At 42.0% G+C, this 26594-nt stretch overlaps 1 protein-coding gene across 1 annotated transcript; it reads left to right on the top strand.

Annotated features, from left to right (window-relative positions):
• The first annotated feature begins 266 nt into the window (after window positions 1–266).
• Window positions 267–19449, top strand: LOC139377443 (very long chain fatty acid elongase 6-like). Its single transcript, XM_071120472.1, has 4 exons — window positions 267–660; window positions 3636–3767; window positions 13718–13869; window positions 15536–19449. Exons 1-4 carry the CDS (start codon window positions 569–571, stop codon window positions 15961–15963), a joined length of 804 nt encoding a protein of 267 aa, XP_070976573.1. The 5' UTR covers window positions 267–568; the 3' UTR covers window positions 15964–19449.
• Window positions 19450–26594: the final 7145 nt, after the last annotated feature.

The following is a 26594-nucleotide window of genomic DNA, read 5'->3' as shown; positions in this document are numbered from 1 at the left end:
ACCTAACCCTAATCTTAACTACATGCCTAACCCTAATGCTTCATACCTAACCATAATCTTAAATTAAGACCAATTAATTCATTTTAGTTTTCATGAATTTTTACAATAAACCTATAGCCAATGCTTACTTTGTGGCTGTGGTAACCCTAGCCTCGCCCAGTCCCCAACAACCGGATGTTCCTGTTTTCAAGGGTAATGGGAAGAGAGCCTGTGACGCGGAACTCCATCTTAACTCCTCCTCCACATTTATTGATTGGTTGAACAGTGCAGAAGAGCACCTCCCACGACAGTTTGTTTTATTCTCGTCAAGACCAGTATGCAGGGGATCTAGTTTCAGGCATTTCTTTTTACGCTTGATACTTTGTTAGGCCGGAGCAAGGAGTTTGGGGTAGCCAGGCAAGAGGGGAAGTGATTGCGCTCGGCTAGTGTGCGTGAGTGACAGCCGGGAAGTGCATCTCTACTCTCTACTGCATCCTCCCATTTGCTCCCAAACCTAGATAATTCAACCCAACAGACAGGGTGAAAACATAGACCGGGATTTTTACTGGAGGAAACTGAAATTACGAAAATGAACGAGACAGAACACATCCCGCTTGCAGAATACGATTTTGAGAGAAAATTTGATGAAAAGGGCGCTCTCGAATGGATGCAAGAAAACTGGTGAGTAGGCTAACGTTACCAATTCATCCCTGGATAAAAGAGTAGCCTAGCCTACGTAGTCTAAAGCCGGTGAATTCCCACCGCCAATTTTGGATGAATTGAGCTCTCATCCACACACAATGTCATGTAGGCTACACGTTGTGCTTCGTCCCGCAACGAGCGATTGCATTGTGTAAACAATGGCTCATTGCGGTAAAATCTGTATATTGACCAGATTCTTCAATGATTCCGAACATATGTCGCGTTTTTTAAAAACATTTGTATCGAAGAGCAGACACAATGTTAGTTTTGACTATGCTACCAACTTAACTTCAGCTTTCATCTTTTATTAACGTTAATGACCTTTGATCCATCGCACGATACAGATGCCATCCCCTATGTTGCTTGTTACATTGTTACTACAATATGACGTCAAACTCGATGTATAGCCTATCTGCTGTTCACTTCAGTTTGTGTTACATGCACGTGCAGTCACATGCAATGAATGATTACTAAATATCTAATGTGATGATTACTGTATTAAATACATAGGCATATTTACAATATAGGATATCAATAGGCTTACATTTAATAACTTTTAATATCAACTCAAAGGCTCTCCCCATCAAATTAGTATATGCTACCCAGCACACAAACCAAAATGGTCTCAAATGCTTCTCTTTGTGTACAATCAATTGTCTGAAGACCAAGACAGACCACATTTCTGCACAGACTTGCTTGGGTTCTTGTTGGCATTTTCTGACTTAAGAGACAGTCTCAGAGGCAAGAAAGCTGTCAATGTGGATTGAAAAATTCCTGGAAATGTGCAGTGTTGGCCAAATAAATTCACCCTGTTTCACCCTGCCCATGCATTCCTCAGATCGAGCTCATTTGCGTAGGCTACAGCAAAGCATCGAAGTGGAGGATAGTCGGAATAGTCTAAAAGCACATCTAGAGAGGCACACGAAACACCAATGCTTTGCTTGCATGTGACATCCAGGCCTGCCACGCTGTGATTAATGGTCTAGACCTGCTTCAGCATGCATTCTGCTGATTAGCCAAACAAGCTAGCTAGTAGAAAAGGCAGAAATGTCTGCTTTCTGAGAACATTTGCTCCCACAGAACCCTCCACCCCTCTCTCGGGTCTCAGGCCCTCATTTTCTCTCTTTCAAGGAGCAAAATAAGGCCAACACATTGTATTTGACCTCCACTTCCAAAGGATACAATGACTGCTGCTTCTCTCCATTCTCTTTCTCCTGCTCTGTAATGCCCATAACACATTCCCTGTTTCCAGTGGCTAGGTAGTTATGATAAGGCAGTCTACTCAGCATTGTTTCACAGTCAGAAATAGGGAGTGCACTACATTGAGCCACTCCAGTTTACACAAAGGGAGGGGTTCACCGGAATACTTTAGCGATCCTCACTATATGAGCCAAGTTACAATTCCCACCAATTGTGTTAACCCTAATGGAGCGATACATAAGTTGTTTGCCTTTCACAACAGTGACCCGGGTTCACTTCCCTGAGACAAAATGCATAAATAAATCAACTTAGATGTATAATAGTTTTAAATAGCTTTTGACTATCCATAGACACAGTGATGGTATTGCTCTTAATGCTTCCCTATGGATTCCTTCATCAGTTTAGTGAAAGTTGGGACTGAGAATGACCACTAAAGCCCTACTGTATTGTGCCCTGTATATAGTCCTACCAAACTGGGTCAAGCAACAACATCTTATCTGTTTAATATGTATTCTGTCAATCTGGATTAGTCATCTGGTCCGTCATCAAAATAAACCCCCTCTGAAGTACACACATCATTGCTTTCTAGTATTCGGCCTTATTCACCTGAGTGCCTCAACTGACCTTTTGGTTAAAACAAATGTCCAGTCAGTGATATATCTAGTATTGTCATTGCATCCCGCTTCTAGCTGTTTTCACATAGCATCACAGTTGATTTTAGACGGGAGCGACGTATACTCAATCTAATTGCCTGATTACCCACGGGCTGCAGTAGTAGAAGTTCTGGTTAGTATGTCAACATCTAAGCTTGGTTAATCATTGGTTCCATGATTACGAATAGGGACGGGGTCTGGAAAATAGAGGGGATGGAGGGGGGAACGGCTCATAATAATGGCTGGAATGGAATAAATAGAAGGGTACCAAAAACATGGTTTTCATGTGTTTGATACCATTCCATTCACTCCATTCCATCCATTGTACTCCGTTTCAGCCATTATTATGAGCCGTCCTCCCCTCAGCAGCCTCCACTGTTAATAGCCTTATGTAACATCATCTGTATAATGCCAGTACGGTATCAGTCTGTGGAAATGTAGATGATCGAGTTTAGCTTAGCTCGCCTCGTGGCTTGCTGTGTGTACATTCAGAGGACTGCCACCAAGTAAAAAGGAACTAGAAATGTGAACTGCAGTGTCAATCCTAAAAGTCGGCTTATGACTGGTTCATCCATTCAGAATGATCATTCATCACATAAATGCATGGTTGTAGTCTAAAATAGATTTAAGACAGTCTCCAGTGATTTTTTTTACAATTTATTTTTCCGGTTGAAAAGCAATATCCTAACTATAAATACAATAAAGTACACACACTAAAGGGTAAAAAAAAAAAAACGTTTTGAGCGAAATAGTGTTTTTTTAGACCACTGCAAACTTCAAGGAGTAGGGCATTTAAGGAGTTGGTCAGTGGTGCCCGCTGATATCATCGGCCTCCCATCTTGCTTGAGGGAAATAGAGGAGCAATAGCGAACACGTGAGGTAAGCCCCCCCCCCCCCCCCCCCCCCCCCCCCCCAGATGTGCCATGTCACAAGGCACCTGGTGTTAAATGAGGTGAAAATGCGTCTGGAATAGGACCTTAAAGCTTTTTTGCATTTCCACCGTGCGCTCATCTAAATCATGGCCTAGGGCACAGGTAAGTACACTAATCACTTAAGAACAGGTTTGATGATTTGTTTTTGTGTTTATTTTTTCCTCAATAGGAGCAAGTCCTTTATGTTCTGTGGACTGTATGCTGCAATCATCTTCGGGGTCCAACACTTCATGAGAGAGAGGCCCAAGCTGAACCTGCGCCGACCACTTGTCCTCTGGTCACTCAGTTTGGCTATCTTCAGGTGAGTGACACACACGGACCACTTTGTTGCAGTAATAATAGCTTTATGTGTATTCCTAAACACCATCAAACTATAATCAATCATTCAATCAATTACTCAACCAATCAGTGTGAGTGAAGCTCTAACTGAACACTGATGGTGGTTAGCCTCGTTATCCTCCCTCATCCTTGCTAACCTCAGCAGGGGAAATGTTGGCCACAAAGATTTTTGTATATAGAGCTAGTTCTCTCTCAGAATTAACAGTGTTTAAATGGACAATCTTAATTTAGGGGTGACATTTTCCTCTTCTAAACACACACATGGAGTACGTAAAAACAGGGATTTCTAGAGCGAAATCTGAAAACTTCTCCTTTAAACTCCTCTTCTTCAATGACATCCATGAGCACTTTGGAGCAGGTTTTCATCAAGGATCTCTCTGTACTTTACTCTGTTCATCTTCCCTCGATCCTGACTAGTCTCCTAGTCCCTGCTGCTGAAAAACATCCCCACAGCATGATGCTGCCACCACCATGCTTCACTGTAGGGATGATGCAAGGTTTCCTCCAGACATGACGCTTGGAATTCAGGCTACAAAGTGTTGGTTTCATCAGACCAGAGAATCTTGTTTCTCATGGTCTGAGAGTCCCTTAGGTGCCTTTTGGCAAATTCCAAGTGGGCTGTCATGTGCCTTTTACTGAGGAGTGGTTCTCTCTGGTCAATCTACCATAAAGGCTTACTTGGTGGAGTGCTGCAGAGATGGTTGTCCTTCTGGAAGGTTATCCCATCTACACAGAGGAACTCTGGAGCTCTGTCAGAGTGACCATCAGGTTCTGGGTCACCTCACAGACCAAGGCCCTTCTCCCCCGATTGCCCAGTTTGGCCGGGCGGCCAGCTCTAGAAAGAGTCTTGGGGGTTCCAAACTTCTTCCATTTAAGAATGATTGAGGCCATTGTGTTCTTGGGTACCTTCAATGCTGTAGCCATTTTTTGGTACCCTTCCCCAGATCTGTTCGTCGAGGAGCTCTACGGGCAATTCCTTCGACCTCATCGCATGGTTTTTGCTCTGACATGCAAGGTCAACTGTGGGACCATATATAGACAGGTGTGTGCCTTTCCAAATCATGTACAATACATGTAATTTACCACAGGTGGACTCCAATCAAGTTGAATAAACATCTCAAGGATGATCAATAGAAACTGGATGCACCTGAGCTCAATTTCGAGTCTCATAGCAAAGGGTCTGAATACTTAAGTAAATAAGGTGTTAATTTGTAATAAATTTGCTAATATTTCTACAAGCCTGTTTTTGTTTTGTCATAATGGGGTATTGTGTGTAAATTGAGGACCCATTTTTTAAAATCCCTTTTAGAATAAGGCTGTAATGTACCAAATGGTGGAAAAGGTGAAGCGGTCTGAATACTTTCTGAATGCACTGTATAATTGGCTGTGAACAAGGGTTGGGGTCAATTCCATTTCATATCCAGTCTATTCAGGAAGTACACCGAAATGTAAAAATTATCTTCAATGTTGGACCCCAATGATCACTCGGCTACGCATGCCTCTCCCTAATATCAATATGCCTTGTCCATTACTCTACTGGTTAGTGATTATTGTCTTATTTCACTGTAGAGCCTCTAGCCCTTTTCAATATGCCTTAACCAACCATTTAGTTCCACCTCCCCCATATGCGGTGACATAACTTGGTTTAAACGTCTCTAAAGACAATCTCTCTCATCATTACTCAATGCCCAGGTTTACCTCCAATGTACTCACATCCTACCATACCTTTGTCTGTACATTATGCCTTGAATCTATTCTATTGCACCCAGAAACCTGCTCCTTTTACTCTCTGTTCCGAACGTACTAGACGACCAGTTCTTATAGTCTTTAGCCGTCCCCTTATCCGACTTCTCCTCTGTTCCTCTGGTGATGTAGAGGTTAATCCAGGACCTGCAGGAGCTCTCATTTGTTGACTTCTGTAACCGTAAAAGCTTTGGTTTCATGAATGTTAACATTAGAAGCCTCCTCCCTAAGTTTGTTTTATTCACTACTTTAGCACACTCTGCCAACCCGGATGTCTTAGCAGTGTCTGAATCCTGGCTTATGAAGACCACCAAAAACCCTAAAAGTTCCATCCCTAACTATAACATCTTCCGCCAAGATAGAACTGCCAAAGGGGGCGGTGTTGCAATCTACTGCAGAGATAGCCTGCAGAGTTCTGTCTTACTATCCAGGTCTGTACCCAAACAATTCGAGCTTCTACTTTTTTCCACCTTTCCAGAAACAAGTCTCTCACCATTGCCGCTTGCTATAGACCACCCCCTGCCGCCAGCTGTGCCCTGGACACCATATGTGAATTGATTGCCCCCCATCTATCGTCAGAGCTTGTGTTGCTTGGTGACCTAAACTGGGACATGCTTAACACCCCGGCCATCCTACAATCTAAGCTTGATGCCCTGAATCTCACACCAATTATCAATGAACCTACCAGGTACAACCCCAAATCCGTAAACACGGGCACCCTCATAGATATCATCCTAACCAACTCGCCCCCCAAATACACCTCTGCTGTTTTCAACCAAGATCTCAGCGATCACTGCCTCATTGCCTGCATCCTAATTGGGTCTGCTGTCAAACGACCACTCCTCATCACTGTTAAACGCTCCTTAAAACACTTCAGCGAGCAGGCCTTTTCTAATCGACCTGGCCGGGGTATCGTGGAATGATATTGACCTCATTCCGTCAGTAGAGGATGCCTGGTTATTCTTTAAAACTGCCTTCCTCACCATCTTAAATAAGCATGCTCCATTCAAAACATTTAGAACCAGGAACAGATATAGCCCTTGGTTCACCCCAGACCTGTCTGCCCTTGACCAGCACAAAAACATCCTGTGGTGTACATTAGCATCGGATAGCCCCTGTGATATGCAACTTTTCAGGGAAGTTAGGAACCAATATACACAGGCAGTTAGGAAAGCAAAGGCTAGCTTTTTCAAACAGAAATTTGAATCTTGTAGCACAAACTCAAAAAGGTTCTGGGACACTGTAAAGTCCATGGAGAATAAGAGCACCTCCTCCCAGCTGCCCACTGCACTGAGGCTAGGAAACACTGTCACCACTGATAAATCCACTATAATTGAGAATTGCAATAAGCATTTTTCTATGGCTGGCCATGCTTTCCAACTGGCTAACCCTATCCCGGGTCAACTGCCAGGCACCCACCACAGCAACTCACCCAAGCCTCCACCATTTCTCCTTCACCCAAATCCAGTTAGCTGATGTTCTGAAAGAGCTGCGAAATCTGGACCCCTACAAATCAGCCGGGCTAGACAATCTGGAACCTCTCTTTCTAAAATGATCTGCTGAAATTGTTGCAACCCCTATTTATAGCCTGTTCAACCTCTCTTTCGTATCGTCTGTGATTCCCAAAGATTGTAAAGCTGCCGCGATCATCCCCCTCTTCAAAGGGCCCAAACTGCTACAGATCTATATCTGTCCTACCCTACCTTTCTAAGGTCTTCAAAAGCCAAGTTAACAAACAGATTACCGGCCATTTTGAATCCCACCGTACCTTCTCCACTATGCAATCTGGTTTCAGAGTTGGTCATGGGTGCACCTCAGCCACACTCAAGGTCCTAAACAATATCATAACCTCCATCGATAAGAGACATTACTGTGCAGCCGTATTCATCGACCTGGCCAAGGCTTTCAACTCTGTCAATCACCACATTCTTATCGGCAGACTAAACAGCCTTGGTTTCTCAAATGACTGCCTCGCCTGGCTCACCAACTACTTCTCTGATAGAGTTCAGTGTGTCAAATCGGAGGGCCTGTTGTCCGGACCTCTGCAGTCTCTATGGGGGTGCCACAGGGTTCAATTCTCGGGCCGACTCTCTTCTCTGTATACATCAATGATGTCGCTCTTGCTGCTGGTGATTCTCTGATCCACCTCTACACAGACGAGACCATTCTGTATACTTCTGGCAATTCTTTGGACACTGTGTTAACAAACCTCCAGACAAGCTTCAATGCCATACAACTCTCCTTCCGTGGCCTCCACCTGCTCTTAAATGCAATTAAAACTAAATGCATGCTCTTCAACCGGTGGCTGCCCGCACCTGTCCGCCCATCCAGCATCACTACTCTGGACGGTTCTGACTTAGAATATGTGGACAACAAATACCTAGGTGTCTGGTTAGACTGTAAACTCTCCTTCCAGACTCGCATTAAGCATCTCCAATCCAATATTAAATCTAGAATCGGCTTCCTATTTCTCAACAAAGCATCCTTCACTCGTGCTGCCAAACATTCCCTCGTAAAACTGACCCTCCTACCGATCCTCGACTTCGGCGATGTCATTTCCAAAATAGCCTCCAACACTCTACTCAACAAATTGGATGCAGTCTATCACCAAAGCCCCACTGCGACCTGTACGCTTTCGTTGGCTGGCCCTCGCTTCATACTCGTAGCCAAACCCACTGGCTCCAGGTCATCTACAAGTCTCTGCTAGGTAAAGCCCCGCCTTATCTCAGCTCACTGGTCACCATAGCAGCACACGCTCCAGCAGGTATATCTCACTAGTCACCCCCAAAGCCAATTCCTCCTTTGGCTGACTTTCCTTTCAGTTCTCTGCTGCCAATGACTGGAACAAACTGCAAAAATCACTGAAGCTGGAGACTAATTTCGCACTCACTAGCTTTAAGCACCAGCTGTCACAGCAGCTCACAGATTACTGCACCTGTACATAGCCCATCTGTAAATATTACATCAAACTACCTCATCCCCATACTGTATTTATTTATTTATTTATTTATCTTTCTCCTTTGCACCCCAGTATCTCTACTTGCACTTCATCTTCTGCACATTATCACTCCAGTGTCTAATTGGTATATTGTAATTACTTCACCACCATGGCCTATTTATTGCCTACCTCCCTTATTTTACCTCATTTGCACACACTGTATATAGATTTTCTTCAACTGTATTATTGACTGTATGTTTTGTTTTGTGTAACTCTGTGTTGTTGTGTGTGTCGCACTGCTTTGCTTTAATCTTGACCAGGTTGCAGTTGTAAATGAGAACTTGTTCTCAACTAGCCTACCTGGTTAAATGAAGGTGAAATAAAAATAAAATAAAAATTCCATGTAGAAAATGTTGAATTGGAATTTAGTAAACTTTCTGAATTGACTGGAACTGAAATGGAATTGACCCCAAACCTGCTGGGAACTCAGATATATGCACAACAACCATATGCAATCCAGGATTCACTATACAATGTACTATATAACTGTGGAAAAGGGCTATAGAAATCCAATCTGTTATCCTTATTATTAAGGAGGAGTCAAGGAGTACACAGAACCTCATTTTACAGCTCACAATAGGGAGAGCTGTTTTGATGTGCCACAGAGGTACATCATCATCGTCTGTGCCCATGCCCCCTGCTGTGCCAACCTTAATCCTAATCCCGGAGCTGTGGGCATAACCTGCCCACTCAATCCCCTTGGTGCTAGCTGGACAGGATAGCGTGTCCTTGGCATATGAAACACTTTTATAATCCGTATATTCATTACTGCACAATCACTGCAACATTTTACCATATATGTTTTTTAAGAATAGACTACTAATCCTTTGTAATAGAAAGTTAGTTACCAATGATGAGGTTGGTGTTAGGTTGGTACCATATATAACATATAGATAGCTAGTTACTATTGATAATGTGGAGACGGTAGGTAGTAACTATAGATAATGTTTTTACAGATGGTTAACGTTGATAATGGTGTTATTAGTTATTGGTTACCATAGATAACATAGATAGTTAACATTTGATAATGTAATGTTAATTGCCCATGACTGTGCAGTTTTCAGAGCAGCTACATTATTTCCCTGAAAATGACAACTGTGTCTCAATGCTCTCTTCTTGTGTTATTCCCACTGCTGTTTGACTTGTGTTTAGTTACATGGGTTTGGGGATGGCTTCCTGGAATATCATTGGATTATTTTTACATTTCAGGTGTCTTGACTCCTATAAGGATCCGAAGGATCAGGTTACAGTGGGTCTGCTCTACAGCGCCTTCTCTCCCTTACAGAGGGGGAGAGGGGTGAAGTTGTCCGACAGTCATAAATGCCTTACAGAAACTCTCTCTTCCTTGTCTTGCAATATTAAGGGAAAGAAACCTCTGTGGAACAAAGAGAGTCCTCCCACCAAAAACATCAACAGATGGGGGAATGAAACAATATTTATCTTCGTTCAAACAGTTGGAGTGGTCCGTGGGCACTTAAAGAACAATTATGTCAGATCAGTTGTGTTTTGGGATCCCATAAAGGACAGTATAACAACATAACTTTATCTCTGAATGTGTATTTCCCAGTGATCAGGGCCAAATGTTGGGGAACTGATATGATTAAATATGAAACTATTTGTGAGGTGATGTTAGCCTTCTAAATGAGAGAATTGTTTTTCATATGAAGTCTTAACCAAGTCGGTGGCCACACCCACGTGAGCACAGACATTACGAAAAAAGGAGAGAACGCCCCTTTTTCCCTGAGTGCTTAAATAGGAAGTGCTTAAATAGCACTTGTGCCAAAATGTACATTTAGTTAAAAAATGGCTACTATAGACCAGAGAGCATGGAGCTGGTTAATAAAACTACAAGATGACACATTCACAGTCTGAGGCTGTATGTAAAATAGTCTAGTAAACTCGACTGAAGACGAGAGGAGAACACTTCCCTATCAAACGACTGAATGATACTCTGAAAGATCCATTCTGGAGAACATTTCCCTATCGAACGACCATTGGTACGTCTGATGTATCCATTATAACAGTGCTATAACTACGAAAGACTCTCTGGTGGACAAACCAGAGACTTTCTGTCGACTGACTCTCCAGCAGACGGACCTGCGATTTCAACAGAGAGACAACAAAACATATAGGTGTAAATATATAAATTACAATTCCTTTCGAATGAGCGGCTGTTGATGTGCAAAGTATTAGCATTTCAATGAGCCTAGTTATCAGCTGTGTGTATGATAGTGAAGTCCTTTGTCTTTTCTCCCACTCTTTCTTACCTGTCCCTGCTTTTTCATTTGGTGTAACAAGCCGTCATATAAAATCACATTTTATTGGTCACATACACATGGTTGGTTAGCAGATGTTAATGCGAGTGTAGCGAAATGCTTGTGCTTCTAGTTCCGACAGTGCAGTAATATCTAACAAGTAATCTAACAGTTCCCCAACAACTACCTAATACACACAAATCTGAAGGGGTGAATGAGAATATGTACATATAAGTATATGGATGAGCGATGGCCAAGCGGCATAGGCAAGGTGCAGTAGATGGTATAAAATACAGTATATACATATGATATGAGTAATGTCAGATATATAAACATGATTAAAGTGGCATTATTTAAAGTGGCATTGTTTAAAGTGACTAGTGATCCATTTATTAAACTGGCCAGTGATTGGGTCTCAATGTAGGCAGCAGCCTCTGAGTTAGTGATGGCTGTTTAGCAGTATGATGGCCTTGAGATAGAAGCTGTTTTTCAATCTCTCGGTGTGAACAGGCAGTGGCTCGGGTGGTTGTTGTCCTTGATGATCTTTTTGGCCTTTCTGTGACATCGGGTGCTGTAGGTGTCATAGAGAGCAGGTAGTGTGCGCCCGGTGATGCATTGTGCAGACCGCACCACCTTCTGGAGAGCCTTGCAGTTGAGGGCAGTGCAGTTGCCGTACCAGTCTGTGATACAGCCCGACAGGATGCTCTCGATTGTGCATCTGTTGTAACGGCTCCTGTTGGTGGTGGAAAAAGTAGACCAAGGCGCAGCGTGGAAAGTGTTCCTGATTTTAATTTAAAAAAACACTCAAACAAAATAACAAAATTGAAAATGCACAGTTCTGTCAGGCAATAGTAACTAAACAGAAAACAAGGTCCAAAACTCAGGTGGAAAACAGGCTGCCAAAGTATGATTCCCAATCAGAGATAACAATAGACAGCTGCCTCTGATTGGGAACCACACTCGGCCAAAATTAAAAAAACAGAAAACAGAATTTCCCACCCGAGTCACACCCTAACCAAACATAGAGAATAATAAGGATCTCTTAGGTCAGGGCTTGACATCTGTAATTGTTTGTCAGGGTTTTGGGGGACAAGCCAAATTTCTTCAGCCTCCTGAGGTTGAAGAGGCACTGTGTGGGTGGACCATTTCAGTTTGTCTGTGATGTGTACGCCGAGGAACTTAAAACTTTCCACCTTCTCCACTGCTGTCCCTTTGATGTGGATAGGGGGGTGCTCCCTCTGCTGTTTCCTGAAGTCCACGATCATCTCCTATGCTTTGTTGACATTGAGTGAGAGGTTGTTTTCCTGACACCACACTCCAAGTGACTTCACCTCCTCTTGTAGTTGTTGGTGATCAAGCCCACTATTGTTGTGTCATCTGCAAGCTTGATGATTGTGTTGGAGGTGTGCATGGCCATTCAGTCGTGGGTGAACAGGGAGTACAGGAGAGGGCTGAGCACACACCCTTGAGGGTCAGTGAAGTGAAGTCCACTCAGGATTTTTCATTGTATCATGTTAGGAACCAATGCATAATCTATCCTGTGTGTGTTTATGTACTTCTGTGTGATTACTTAGTTAGTTCGTAAATAAATAATTAACCTAATTGGTATATCGCTGATTAATCATTTATGCTAGGATTCGTGCAGATATCCAAGAGTTTGCGACATTCAGAATATGACTGATGAGGTAATAATGCATTAATAAGTGACTGTAATCGATCAAATATGAAAATATCTGAAGAGTTCAATTTGGGAAATAGTAACTCTAAACAACATTTTCCCGTGGTGCTCCGACTTCCTAGTTCATGTTTACATGATTAGTTTAATCACATAATAATTACACAGAGGATTGATTTGATAATATAAAAGTCTTCACATTAATGATAGTACCCGACACAGGCCTTGTGATTTACAATTGAGAGGTGACATATTTTCATAGTGTGTCCAAATTGAAATGACCTCACTGTAACGGTTTTCTTCATCTGAAGGAGAGGCGGACCAAAATGCAGCGTGGTGGTTATTCATGTTTTAATTTATGAAGACACTATACATGAATAAACTAAGAAAACAATAAACGTGAGAACCTAAAACAGTCCTATCTGGTGCAAACACAGACAGGAACAATCACCCACAAAAACACAGTGAAACCCAGGCTACCTAAGTATGATTCTCAATCAGAGACAACTAATGACACCTGCCTCTGATTGAGAACCATACTAGGCCGAAACATAGAAATACCCCAAAACATAGAAAAACAAACAGACTGCCCACCCAACTCACGCCCTGACCATACTAAATAAATACAAAACAAAGGAAATAAAGGTCAGAACGTGACACTCACTCTGTAAGTAGCCACAGTGTGTTACAGATGAGAAGGAAAGCTACAAATCGATACAGTGTTTACTAAGCATACGCATCCTGTTTACAAAGTAAGACCATGTGTGTCTAAGTCTTTATTGGGCTTAATGGAGGTGGTAAAATGGTTGGAGACAGGGGAAGGACAGCCAATTGGAGATGTGACCCACTGATATATCTTATCTCTTACCTTGTTTCAGGTTTAGAGCGTTATGGCAACTGCAACAGTGACAGTTCATATAGTTGAGAGGTATATCACATTTCGTCATGGCACCGCAAAGCTGACAGTATATAATATAGTTGAGAGATGTATATCGCATTACATTATGACAACCACAAAGCTTATAGTTCAGGTATATAAAAATATGAGCTGAATTCAGACGTGTACAAACCTACTTACAGTCCACTCTGATCGACCATGGGCATTATACTTGTGTTAAAAATGTTTTGTATACCAATGACTTGTGTGTAATTGTGAATTCCCTATAGTTAGACAGAGCAGATTCACATAACACTATACATTATTGCATTATCTCATAATCTATATGTGTTTCATTCCACAGTATCATCGGAGCTGTCAGGACCGGATGTTACATGTTCCATGTCCTCAACAAAAGTGGCTTTAAGCAGTCGGTGTGTGACACCAGCTTCTACAGCGCTCCTGTCAGCAAGTTCTGGGCCTACGCTTTTGTCCTGAGCAAGGCCCCTGAGCTGGGTAAGGAATGTCCCAAATAGGGTCCAGTTCTGAATGCTTCAGATAGAAATACACTGAGTGTACAAAACATTAGGAACACCTCATTCCATGACATAGACTGACCAGGTGAATTCAAGTGAACGCTAGGCTCTCATTGATGTCATCTGTTAAATCCACTTCAATCAGTGTAGATGAATCAGAGGAGACGGGTTACAGAAGGATTTTTAAGCCTTGAGACAATTGAGACATGGATTGTGGGTGTGCCCTTCGGATGGTTAATGGGCAAGACAAAATATTTAAGTGCCTTTAAATAGGGTGTGTTAGTAGGTGCCAGGCGCAGCGGTTTGTGTTTGTCAAGAACTGTAACGCTGCAGGGTTTTTCACACTCAACAGTTTCTCGTGTGTATCAAGAATGCTACACCACCCAAAGGACATCTAGCCAACTTGACACAACTGTGGGAAGCATTGTAGTCAACATGGGCCAGCATCTCTGTGAAACACTTTAGACACCTTGTAGAGTGCATGCCCTGACGAATTGAGGCTTTTCTGAGGGCAAAATGGGGTGCAACTCAATATTAGGAAGGTGTTCCTTGTATTTTGTACACTCAGTGTATGTAATGTAGTACAGACATGCATGTACCTCTCTGTCATGCAGTGCAAGATAGTCAGCTCACCTTGAGCTGATGTATACAAGTCATTTCTGGCCCTAGCCAATGAGTGGGAGCAATGGAGTGGGTTGTAATTGGTAAATTAGGTCAGAGGGCCAATCATAGAGAAGGAGGCTGGTGCAGGACAAAAAACAACCTTGAAACAATTTGTCTATTTATGTAATTCCGGAAGCATTTGAAGTTTCTAGTGCACTTCTATTGATCAGCAGAGGCCTATTACATTAAGACCTGTGTGGCTGCATTTTGTTGCTGTCCCCTCTCTCAGAGCAGTAATCTAGTCACTTCTGCCCATCTGTCAGTCAGACAGGGAAGTAATAGTGTTGATAAATGGACAGAGAGGCTGAGGTGGCAAAAAAAAATCCATTAGGGAATAATTGACGTATGTCTCCTCCTGAGCAAGAGACAGGAAGGGCATGCTTCTAGAATGGGACAATATACAGTATTAGACCAGTTTAGTTTGTACTGTACACAGAGACTGCAGAAGTAGGGTTGTGGCAGCAGGTGTCAACTCGATTATTATTGATGCCTTCATTCTATCGATTAGTGACATTATTCTTGTGGGCAAGGCTTAATTTAGTCTTCTATCTTCTAAGGCAACAAGTCATGACAGATGATAAGATGCATGTATCTAATTACAGACAAGTACACTAACAAATGGCCTACCAAATGTCAGAAATTATAAGCCGAAAAATATAAACAAAAACAATGTTTGCCCCCCCGTCAAAAAATTGTTCCGCCGTCCCTGACTGTAGAGTATGTTCAGTTTAAGAGTGTGCTAGTATGTTGTAGTATGCTTCCTAATATGGTGTGTGCAAGTGTGTTTGTGTTTAGTGCTTTACTGTACTTTTGAGGACCACAACATCCCATCTTTCCAATATTTTTTTTGCAAGTGCGGTCCAAAAAGCCGGTCCTCACAACTTTATACTTCTACTATGTGTGTTCACTATTGTTTGAGAGAGAGGGATAGTGATCAAACATCAGAGTATAACTAAGTGATTTCCCCCTCCCTCCCTTTTCAGGCGACACGGTGTTTATCGTGCTCCGTAAGCAGCGCCTCATCTTCCTGCACTGGTACCATCACATTACCGTGCTGGTCTACTCCTGGTACTCCTACAAGGACCAGGTGGCCGGTGGTGGCTGGTTCATGACCATGAACTACCTGGTCCACTCCTTCATGTACACCTACTATGCTGCCCGGGCGGCTGGTTACCGGGTGCCCCGACCCTGCGCCATGGTCATCACGGCCACCCAGATCATGCAGATGGTGATGGGGCTTGCTGTCTTAGGCTTGGTCTACCACTGGATGCACGAAGTGCGCTGCCCGTCTTACGTGCCCAACATCGCCTGGGGCTCACTCATGTACCTCAGCTACCTGCTCCTGTTCGCCTCCTTTTTCTACAAGTCCTACCTCAAGGTTTCCGCTGACAAGGAGTCCAAGGCCAAGTAGGGTCTGGATTCGTCAGAGGCAAGTTGTACACTGGGCAAGTCATATTTAAGAGTGTGCCTAGTTGAGAAGAATATTGCGTTGTGCCATAATGTGTGAGTCACAACTGGTTTTTGCTGGTTGCTGGGTCCACGTCAATTGTGGCAAGCCAATTTCTTCCCACCCCAACTTTGTATTGCTGTAGCTCATCTAACTCACTAGAACCCTGGATAACACGATAATGGAACGGTTGTTGAGAGTGGACAGGGGAACCAGTGCATGATCAGGACACATTAATATAATATCCCATTAAATTTAAAAAAGGCGATAGAGAGTGCAGCTCAGTTTGAATAAATGTACTACTCACTGCATTTTGATTTCGTGGCTTTGTTAATCAATCTTTTTAACCAGCTGCTTCAGTCAGAATCTAGTGAAAAACACAGCCATATGAGTCCTGAGGTTTCTCCAAGGGCAGTTTACAACCGCGTTTGCAGTCTGCACGTTCAATGAATTCGACAGTCACTTACAGGACATTATTCATGCCGAAAGGCACTAACTAGTAGTGAAATCTGGTGCTTTTTAGACCAGCGCTGAGAATTGTCTCACTGTATTAGACCTCACAACCCTATAGTATAACGAAGTGACGATCAAAAGGAACCAATGCACTGATTAATGAGGATAGTTTTTTTCTGTTTTAGTTGTAGGTAATTGTCTGGGAATAGGTGGGAGGAGAGAAGCGCACGGAAAGGAGTGACACTTGGAACAATGTGTCCATTGTAAATAATATATCTTAAGAATGTATTTATTTTCTTAAAATCTAAAGTCTATGGTGGTCCTTGGAGTGTACCAGGAAATTGTGGGACTCTGTTTCTGCCTGTCTTAAATTGTGCAGTATGAGTTGTGCACTTTTGTATTTGAAATGTTTTTCTTTACGTCACAGCAATGCACTATATTGTTTTTTTAAGTATTACATCTCTCTGTGTGTTCATTAAAGAATCGGATGTCCCCTGAGATTATTTTTATTTGTCAAACAGCAGCTGATCGATCAACATGTCACCAGAATAAGACCCTCAATATTTATTGGAAAGGAGCAGCAAGCTCATCACCGTGCATTATTACCACCCTGTGAAGTTCATCATAACTTCCCACTGGGCACAGACCTCAATTCAATATCTGATCCATGGTGGTTCAACATAATTTCATTGAAATGACATGGAAACAACATTGATTCAACCAGGGTGTGCCCTGTGGGTTATTTAATTTGTAGCCTAATAAACTGAATGCTTTCCCGAGTCATAGTGGGAGAACCACACACCATATCATGGTGTGAATTCGAGTTTACTTCGATATGACAGTTATTATATCAATATTTGTGAATACCGCCATTTCTCCCATAATACATTTTACAGACAAAAACATCCCACCTAGCGTAACAAATTGTTGAAATTGAAACAAATGTTTCCATCAGGCCTGTCGTGACATTTTCTATCAGACATTTACTTTACTCGCATAAAAATGTTGGATGGAAACCTGGTTACTGTAAAGCCCTAGTTATTTTATTGCTTTGACAAAGTAATTTCTGATGATGATGATTTATTTCATGTGATTAGTGATTCATCTAATCCAGGGATGGGCAACTGGCGGTCCGCAGCCCCTCTGTTGTAGGCCTGCAGGTCAATTGACCCCCCCTGGGCTGTGAGTACACAGACCCGCGAGCCACTGCGGCCCCTCATGATGTATTCAAAGTTGCCCTGACCTGATCTAATCACATGAAATGTATGTCAACCCTGTTACGTTTAAGGTCAACTCTGTAACGTGAACTGAACTCTCATTTTAAAAGAGTGAAACTATAACTAATTTTTTCAAAAGGAACATGGAATATCTAATAGTCAAATCATAGTGTAAAAGCAGGTGAGCTGGTTCTACTCTTTTTGGCCATTTCCTGTTGTTTTGTGGTGGGAAACGTAGTGGGTCGAGCATAACATGTCAACCCTGTTACCCATAGATAGACAGGCTTGAAATGTTTTAACAATAAAACATTTTTGGGGGAAGCATTTAATTTCCCTTACCTGTTTAACACAACAAGCTTCCATTCCCCCTGTCACAAGGGGATTAATGGCTGATTTAAGATGAAATCGTCAACCCTGTTACCGTCAACCATGTTACCGTCAACCATGTTACTATATTTGGCATTTAATAGGCATTTACTATAGTAAAAAAAAATTGAGATGGGAAAAAGTGTTTTTTATTAAGTTAAACATTTGTTCTTTGACATAATATTAAAATGAGGTTAAATAAAACATGTTATAATACCCAGAAAGGTACTCAATTGGTGGAATGACCCAGATACTGTAACACAAAGACGCATATTCCTTTTTGTTTCCTCCTATTTTAAATACGACCACCAGTGTTGATTGGATACATTGTGTAAGTAGAGGCTTAGGTCAAGGCAGTGACATAGTTTTGTTGTCTAGAAATCAAGTAGGTACAGAAAGTAGTGTCTTGTAAGCACACCTAACCTCTAGTGAGTTTTAACCCTTGGCAGCTTATGTGTGTCTTCCTTTATGTTTGTAATAGAGCTGCACTGTACTATCTCCTTCCTACCCATTCTTCCAAAGCCACACTGGTGTGAGCACATTTACTGTAATGTATGTATCAGCTGGGAGTAGTTATGGCTTAAAGTATACAGACTATTTTGATGCTGTGTGTGTGACATTTGCCTTCATAAGCACTTCTAGACATTTTTTTTTAAAACCTTTCAATCATGTTTTATAACCCCCCCCCCGTAACGCCAAGTGTGTCATGGAGCTCGTACTCTTTTAAGTTTATTAGCTTCCAACACAACGTGAGACAGTCTAGCCTGTACATGGCTGGTAGTCGCCAAATGTCTTAAGTAGTGCTTATAATCTTATTATAATGTTGTGTTTATGAAGTAGCTACACTGCCCTAATGTAATATCCTTCATATTACTCAAATGTAACACCTGATGCTGCAGCAGGCACATTAATGTATTACCATTGTTATAGAATAGTACAATAAGCTTAGCAGTGTTAAGAAGTGTGAATCATTTTTAAGACCACACCAGAAGAGTGAATCTGCAAGAAATATTTATTTCACTTGGCTGGTGTTGTGTCAATAATGATGATATTATGATCATGATGTGACATTATACATGTTGTCCACCCTTTACCTTGAAACCAACGGTTGCATTTTAGTTGTAAAATATCGTAACGATAATACGCAGGGAATATACTCAGTTTATAATACATTCATTTGTGTGCCAAATGATGCTTCTGCAGTTTTCTACTCTGTTAGGTAAATGTGAACACAGTTTGTGTTTGTATATTATCTTTGCTGATGTAGAGTGTAAGAAGACATGCTTTTATGCATCCCTGTGAGTCCGCTATCTACTACGTTACTGATAAGAAAGGGAAAAAACTGTCAAGAGCTTTGATGTTTAAATGTTTGGATTTAAAATGTTGAAACAATAAATTCATATCTGTTTTAAAATACTTTTGCATTGTTTCGTTCTTGCTGAAATCTGAAGGGGTATACTAAAAATTAGGATCAAGGAGTTAGCCAGCTAACTTGCCTAAATATTCTGAAATAACTTCAAAATATTTTGGAAGATAAGCGCAAATTTGGCATGGTCTAATTGTCTCAACAACCAAAAACAGATATTTGACTTTTTTATTGAATCAGATAATCAACAGTTAATTTATCGAAGTTAGCTGACTAACTCATTGATACTGCTTTGTAGTATACCCCTCTGAAATACATCTGTGCCTCGTTAAATGCACATGTACATACCAATATACATATATTAAGAAATATCACATAGCGTTTAGATCTATTCTCCTACTGTACATGAAAAGCTACAGTCAAACATCTTCTCCTTTAATATATATTATCTCATTACATCACTGAACAAAACCCTCTAATTCTCTAATGTGTCAGCTCATCATTGAAGGATACTGGAATCCTAAAAATTTGTAAAATAACATCTCTTGTGGATTCTCCGCTCCATCAGAGGGCTGTATCAGGTGACCCCTCACCCTCACTCACCAACTAACGTCCCATCGGACAGGACAAGCTGACCGTAAATATCTGTGTGAGCTATGGGCAGCAGTTTGACACAGGGCCGTAGGCCTAATCAGATTGAGCAAAAACTCAAATTAATACATTAGCACTGCCAGCTCAGGCTCAGCAGCACATTAAAGGCCACATTTTGCTGGCAACATGAGACACTGGAGCAATGAGCAACATGGACATGAATAATAGTTTTACATTTTAGTCATTTATCAGATGCTCTCATCCAGAGCGATTTACACATTAATTGCATTAATCTTAAAATAGCTAGGTGGAACAAAAACATATCACAGTCATAGTAAGTTTATTTTTCCTCAGTAAAGTAGCTATCAGTGAGGTCAGAGTTGTGGTGCTGTTGCATACTCTTCGAAGAGGTAGGGTTTCAGATGTTTTCAGAAGATGAGCATATGAAGCATATATCAACTTTAACTAAATTTTCCCATTTATTTACTCATCTCCTATAGCTTGCTGTTGCCTGTTGGCTGCCACATCTGTAGGCTATTGGAATTAATCAGCTAACAAACAAGAAACAATGCCCTGGGCATTCGTTCAACCTACTGCCAGTCAAGTCAATGGCAATGCAGACATAAGGATAACTAGATTTAGGTCATTTTTTACTTCACAGTTCTAAGCTAAGAAGTGTAAATGCTAACCAGCTAGTTAAGCGTACAAAAAACTTAAACAAAAAATTTAATATAAGTCTACATGGCTAGCTAGGTAGCGCATTATCCTGTTTTTTCCATTGACTGTTGGTTAGCATGCTAATCGATTAGCATGCGCACTACCATGGATTTATTTCGGCAGTTAAACATAATAATAATTTGTAAAGAGCTTTTATCCCACCAAAGGCACACCTTTTTTGACATATTATTATTAATAAAAACAATTAAAAACACAGAGCATAGAACACAGAAAACAATCCAAACTATATAGATACAGGTGTCGTCAGATCCGGCGGACATGTGAACAGAATTAGCAGAGGTCCTTGAAAGCTTTTCTGAACAGCATGGTCTTGAGCTGTACATTAAAGTAGTACAGAGAATCTGCAGCCCTAATAGCATCTGGAAGTGCGTTCCACCTCCACAGAGAATTGCAACTGAAAGCCCTGTCACCCATAGTTTTTAGTCTGCTGCGGGGCTGCTGAAGGGAGACGGACCTGGAGGAGTGAAGGGTGTGTGGACAGGAGGGTAAGAATGAGGTGAGACAGGTTACTTGGGTCCAGAGTTGTGGATAGCTAGGTAGGTGTGAACCAGGATTTGGTAGTATATGAGGAGCCAGTGGAGGTTGAACAGCACTGGAGTGATGTGCTCGTGGGGGGAGGACACATGCAGCACAGTTCTGGACATATGACAAACTGAACACAGTATGTATGTATGTATTAACGTATCATGATGAAATATTGTAGTGAAGCAATATATGAGATGTGATTGTCCAACATTTTCTCTGGCTTCAGCTCAAAAACGGTAGCCATGTTTTCCAAAATATTTTGACCAATAGCTGCTCTCTGATTGGAGGATTTCTAGAAATTGCCAACTAGGTGGGGCTGCCGATCAAAATTCCCCAGAGCATTGCTGCCACACCCTGACCTTAGTATTCTTTGTTTTATTTATTGTTTTGGTTAGGTCAGGGTGTGACATGGGTGATGTATGTGTTTTTGTACTGTCTAGGGGTTTTGTAGGTTTATGGGGTCATTTACTATCTAGGTGTTTATGTATGTCTATGGTTGCCTAGATTGGTTCTCAATTAGAGGCAGCTGTTTATCATTGTCTCTAATTGGGAACCATATTTAGGCAGCCATCTTCTTTGGGTATTTTGTGGGTTATTGTCTATGTGTAGTTGCCTGTGTTAGCACTTGTTATAGCGGCAAGTTCGTTTTGTAGTTCCGCTCATATGTTTCTTCATTAAATAATAGAAGTTGTATTCATATCACGCTGTGCCTTGGTCTCTTCCATTCAACGAACGTGACAATTGCTCGCCAATAATACCAAAAGAAATTGCCATTCTATCATGACCTTAAGTCTTGTCACCAACTGCGTCCTAGTGTCGGGAAGGATATTGAGGATGGTTTCTGTGAGAACCTGCAGATGAGTTTGGAGACAGGTAATACTATACATCTTATGAAGGACCATTGCTATGGCCAGCTTGTGTGTTGATTGATTCATTTTTTTTATTTTTTATGTTTGTCATATCACAATTGGGATACTGTTTACACAAGCAGTGTTGAATGTAAGGCTATTATAGCCAATGAAAGTGGTTACACACAACAATGACTTTTTTTGTGTACATACAGATGTTAATTTGATCACCCTGTTGCAGGAGAAACTGCTTTGAGGTTTGTCATTTCCACTTTGAAAAATCAATCACCCTACAAAAATGTATATTAATTAAATTCCAAATGTCTTGTTCCTGTAGGATTATTTTCCTGCTGTAGCAAACTGACTCAAATTAAGATCCTACATCTGTATGATTTATCTCTTGCAGATGTCACTACTGATACTGATGATGCCAATGGCAGGAGGGAGAAACCTCTAAGTGTAATGAACACAATGGGAGACCGAGAGCTGGTTTCAAGTGCAGGGTGCAACAGGTGTTTACTTGTAAAGGACCACAGGAGGAGGCCGGTAGCTGGGTCCAGGGGCAGGGAGAAGGTCCTACACAGGAGTCCAAAAAGGCAGTAGTACAGGCAGGGAAAAGGCTAGTAACTTCGTCCTGGAGATCAGGCAATAGGTTGATAACAAGAAATCCGATAAGGAAATAGGCAAAAGACGTCATTAGTGAGGCAGGCCAAAACTATCATACACGGGATGAGTAATTACAGGAAAACCAGCGCTCCAAATAAGTGTGCCACAAAACAAACAATACCTCACAATGATGGGGTGCAAAGAACTGAACTAAATAGTGTGTGATAATGACATACAGGTGTGTGTGAACAGGTGATTAGAATACAGGTGATTGGGATCTGGAGAGTGAGCTGCGTTTAGGGGATCTAGGTGTTTGCGTGTGAGTTGGACTGACATTCTGCACCATCCCTGAGACTTTGCAAAGAAGCAATTAAAGCTAAAAATAATAAACTTTACTTGACCTGAGTTATGTTGGTTATAAAATACCACAGCGTTTTAGGTTCACAGGGATTTTTGGAGGCCCTGTTCCAAAGTCAGAACATTTTTTTATATTCAAGAATACACAACGAGTAATGTTGAATTACTTATTTTGTATCTTCATCACTACCCTCGAGTGTCCCACATAGCCTACATTGGCTATGTGAGAAGTGTTAAGCATCAACTTGAGAGAAGAAAATATATGCTGATTATGCTGTAAACTTTTGTATATCACTTACAGGTACAGTGACAAGTCCTAGACCAGAGGAAGTCAATTTTACAGGAGATAGTTTTGTCAAAATTGTGAGGTGTCACCTCACATCAGGATAAACATCGGTCTCTGTGTCTGTCAAATATGAATGTAGGTCTGAGTATGTCTATGGGAGAGCATTCTCAGCAAGCTGATCAAAGAATGACACATGCCAATCAGAAGAGAGTAAGAGAAGGACCTACCATAGCTCATGAAGCCCCCTCGGGAATGAATTAGGTAGTGGCCTAGCTTGCCGTTTCTGACCTGCTGCTATCAAAACAGAAAATTTAAATAAACTATCCCTGGCACAGAGAGAACAGGTACAGATCGGTGGCTTCGGAATTATCATGGCTTAGCTAACAACATTCCTTATGGCACCCCAATACTCCCTACTTAGTACTAAACTGCACAGGCTACTTCTCTCATAAACGTCAGAAGCTTGTGTGTGTGCGTGTCAAATCAAATTTTATTTGTCACATACACATGGTTAGCAGATGTTGATGCGAGTGTAGCGAAATGCTTGTGCTTCTAGTTCCGACAATGCAGTAATAACCAACGAGTAATCTAACCTAACAATTCCACAACTACTACCTTATACACACAGGTGTAAAGGGATAAAGAATGTGTACATAAAGATATATGAATGAGTGATGGAACAGAACGGCATAGGCAAGATGCAGTAGATGGTATCGAGTACAGTATAAACATATGAGATGAGTAATGTAGGGTATGTAAACATATAAAAGTGGCATTGTTTAAAATGGCTAGTGATACATGCATTACATCAAGATGCAGTAGATGATATAGAGTACAGTATATACATATGAGATGAGTAATGTAGGCTATGTAAACATATAAAAGTGGCATTGTTTAAAATGGCTAGTGATACATGCATTACATCAAGATGCAGTAGATGATATAGAGTACAGTATATACATATGAGATGAGTAATGTAGGGTATGTAAACATATTAAGTGGCCAGTGATACATTTTTTACATCAATTTCCACCAATTTCCATTATTGAAATGAGCTGGAGTTGAGTCAGTATGTTGGCAGCAGCCAAAATAACCTCGCACTCAACGTCAACAAAACAAAGGAGATGATCCTGGACTTCAGGAAACAGCAGAACCCCTATCCACATCGACGGGACAGTAGTGGAGAGGGTAGTAGACTACAGGAAACAGTCTGATGTTAGTGGTGGTGGTTTAACAGTCTGATAGCCTTGAGATAGAAGCTGTTTTTCAGTCTCTCGGTCCCTGCTTTGATGCACCTGTACTGACCTCACCTTCTGGATGATAGCGGGGTGAACAGGCAGTGGCTCGGGTGGTTGTTGTCCTTGATGATCTTTATGGCCTTTCTGTGACATCTGGTGGTGTTAGGTGTCCTGGAGGGCAGGTAGCTTGACCCGGTGATGCGTTGTGCAGACCTCACTACCCTCTGGAGAGCCTTGCGGTTGTGGGCGGAGCAGTTGCCGTACCAGGCAGTGATACAGCCCGACAGGATGCTCTCGATTGTGCATCTGTAGAAGTTTGTGTGCTTTTGGTGACAAGCAGAATTTCTTCAGCCTCCTGAGGTTGAAGAGGCACTGCTGCGCCTTCTTCACAACGCTGTCTGTGTGGGTGGACTATTTCAGATTGTCCGTGATGTGTACGCCAAGGAACTTAAAACTTACTACCCTCTCCACTACTGTCCCGTCGATGTGGATAGGGGGATGCTCCCTCTGCTGTTTCCTGAAGGGGGGTTTTGTTGACGTTGAGTGAGAGGTTATATTCCTGACACCACACTCCAAGGGCCCTCACCTTGCGTCGTCTGTGGACCTATTGGGGTAGGTAAGCAAATTGGAGTGGGTCTAGGGTGTCAGGTAGGGTGGAGGTGATATTGTCCTTGACTAGTCTCTCAAAGCACTTCATGATGACGGAAGTGAGTGCTACGGGGCGGTAGTTGTTTAGCTCAGTTACCTTAGCTTCTTGGGAACAGGAACAATGGTGGCCATCTTGAAGCATGTGGGAACAGCAGACTGGGATAAGGATTGATTGAATATGTCCGTAAACACACCAGCCAGCTGGTCTGCACATGCTCTGAGGACGCGGCTGGGGATGCCGTCTGGGCCTGCAGCCTTGCGAGGGTTAACACGTTTAAATGTTTTACTCACTTAGGCTGCAGTGAAGGACAGTCCGCAGGTTTTGGTTGCGGGCTGTGTCAGGGGGACTGTATTTTCCTCAAAGCGGGCAAAAAAGTTATTTAGTCTGCCTGGGAGCAAGACATCCTGGTTCGTGACGGGGCTGGTTTTCTTTTTGTAATCCGTGATTGACTGTAGACCCTGCCACATACCTCTTGTGTCTGAGCCATTGAATTGCAACTCTACTTTGTCTCTAAACTGACGCTTAGCTTGTTTGATTGCCTTGCGGAGGGAATAGCTACACTGTTAGTATTCGGTCATGTTTCCGGTCACCTTGCCCTGGTTAAAAGTAGTGGTTCAAGCTTTCAGTTTCCGCTTCGTTTGCCCCTTGTACAACGACGTTGTATAGGTTCGCCGGCTGGGATCCGATCCATTGTCCTGGGTGGAAGGCAAAACACAGGATCCGCTTCGGGAAAGTCATATTCTTGGTCGTAATGATGCTGAGTTGACATGGTCTTATATTCAGTAGTTCCTCCCGACTTGAAACCTAAGATTACCTGGGGTACCAATGTAAGAAATAACACGTAATAAAAACAAAATACTGCATAGTTACCTAGGAGCGCGAAGCGAGGCGGCCATCTCTGTCGGCGTGTGTGTGCGTGTGCATGTGCGTACTGTGATATTTCCTACAGCATTTTGTCTGTTACCTTCTGGCTTCTTCCATGTAATCAAAACTGTCTAACTCTTCATTAAATTGTAGTTGCTTTACAGGGAGACGTGATTCACGATGCCATTAAAGTCCAGCTGAATAGTTACTGCCCTCCTGTGGAAACAATGTGATTAGTTTTCCATAATATACTGACTGGTCTATGCGGGGCCCAAGGTGACTTGGAATGTGTGGGATGAATCGGATGATATTATACAAAATGCGTTTATATGAGATGATATATGTTCTGTATGACCTTCAAAATGACAGCTTTCATTTCGGTCATTACATTTCAGCCCACAAAAGCTTCTTGAGGATTGAAATTGTGTAGAACGACCCCACTTCTCAGAGTAAAATGCCCCCTGCCTGTTATTCTCAGAATGAAATTGGTG

Source organism: Oncorhynchus clarkii, chromosome 20, assembly GCF_045791955.1.
Source record: "Oncorhynchus clarkii lewisi isolate Uvic-CL-2024 chromosome 20, UVic_Ocla_1.0, whole genome shotgun sequence".
NCBI lineage: Eukaryota > Metazoa > Chordata > Actinopteri > Salmoniformes > Salmonidae > Oncorhynchus > Oncorhynchus clarkii.
The sequence above is the reverse complement of the archived record's forward strand: the minus strand, read 5'-3'. Positions and strand labels throughout refer to the sequence as shown.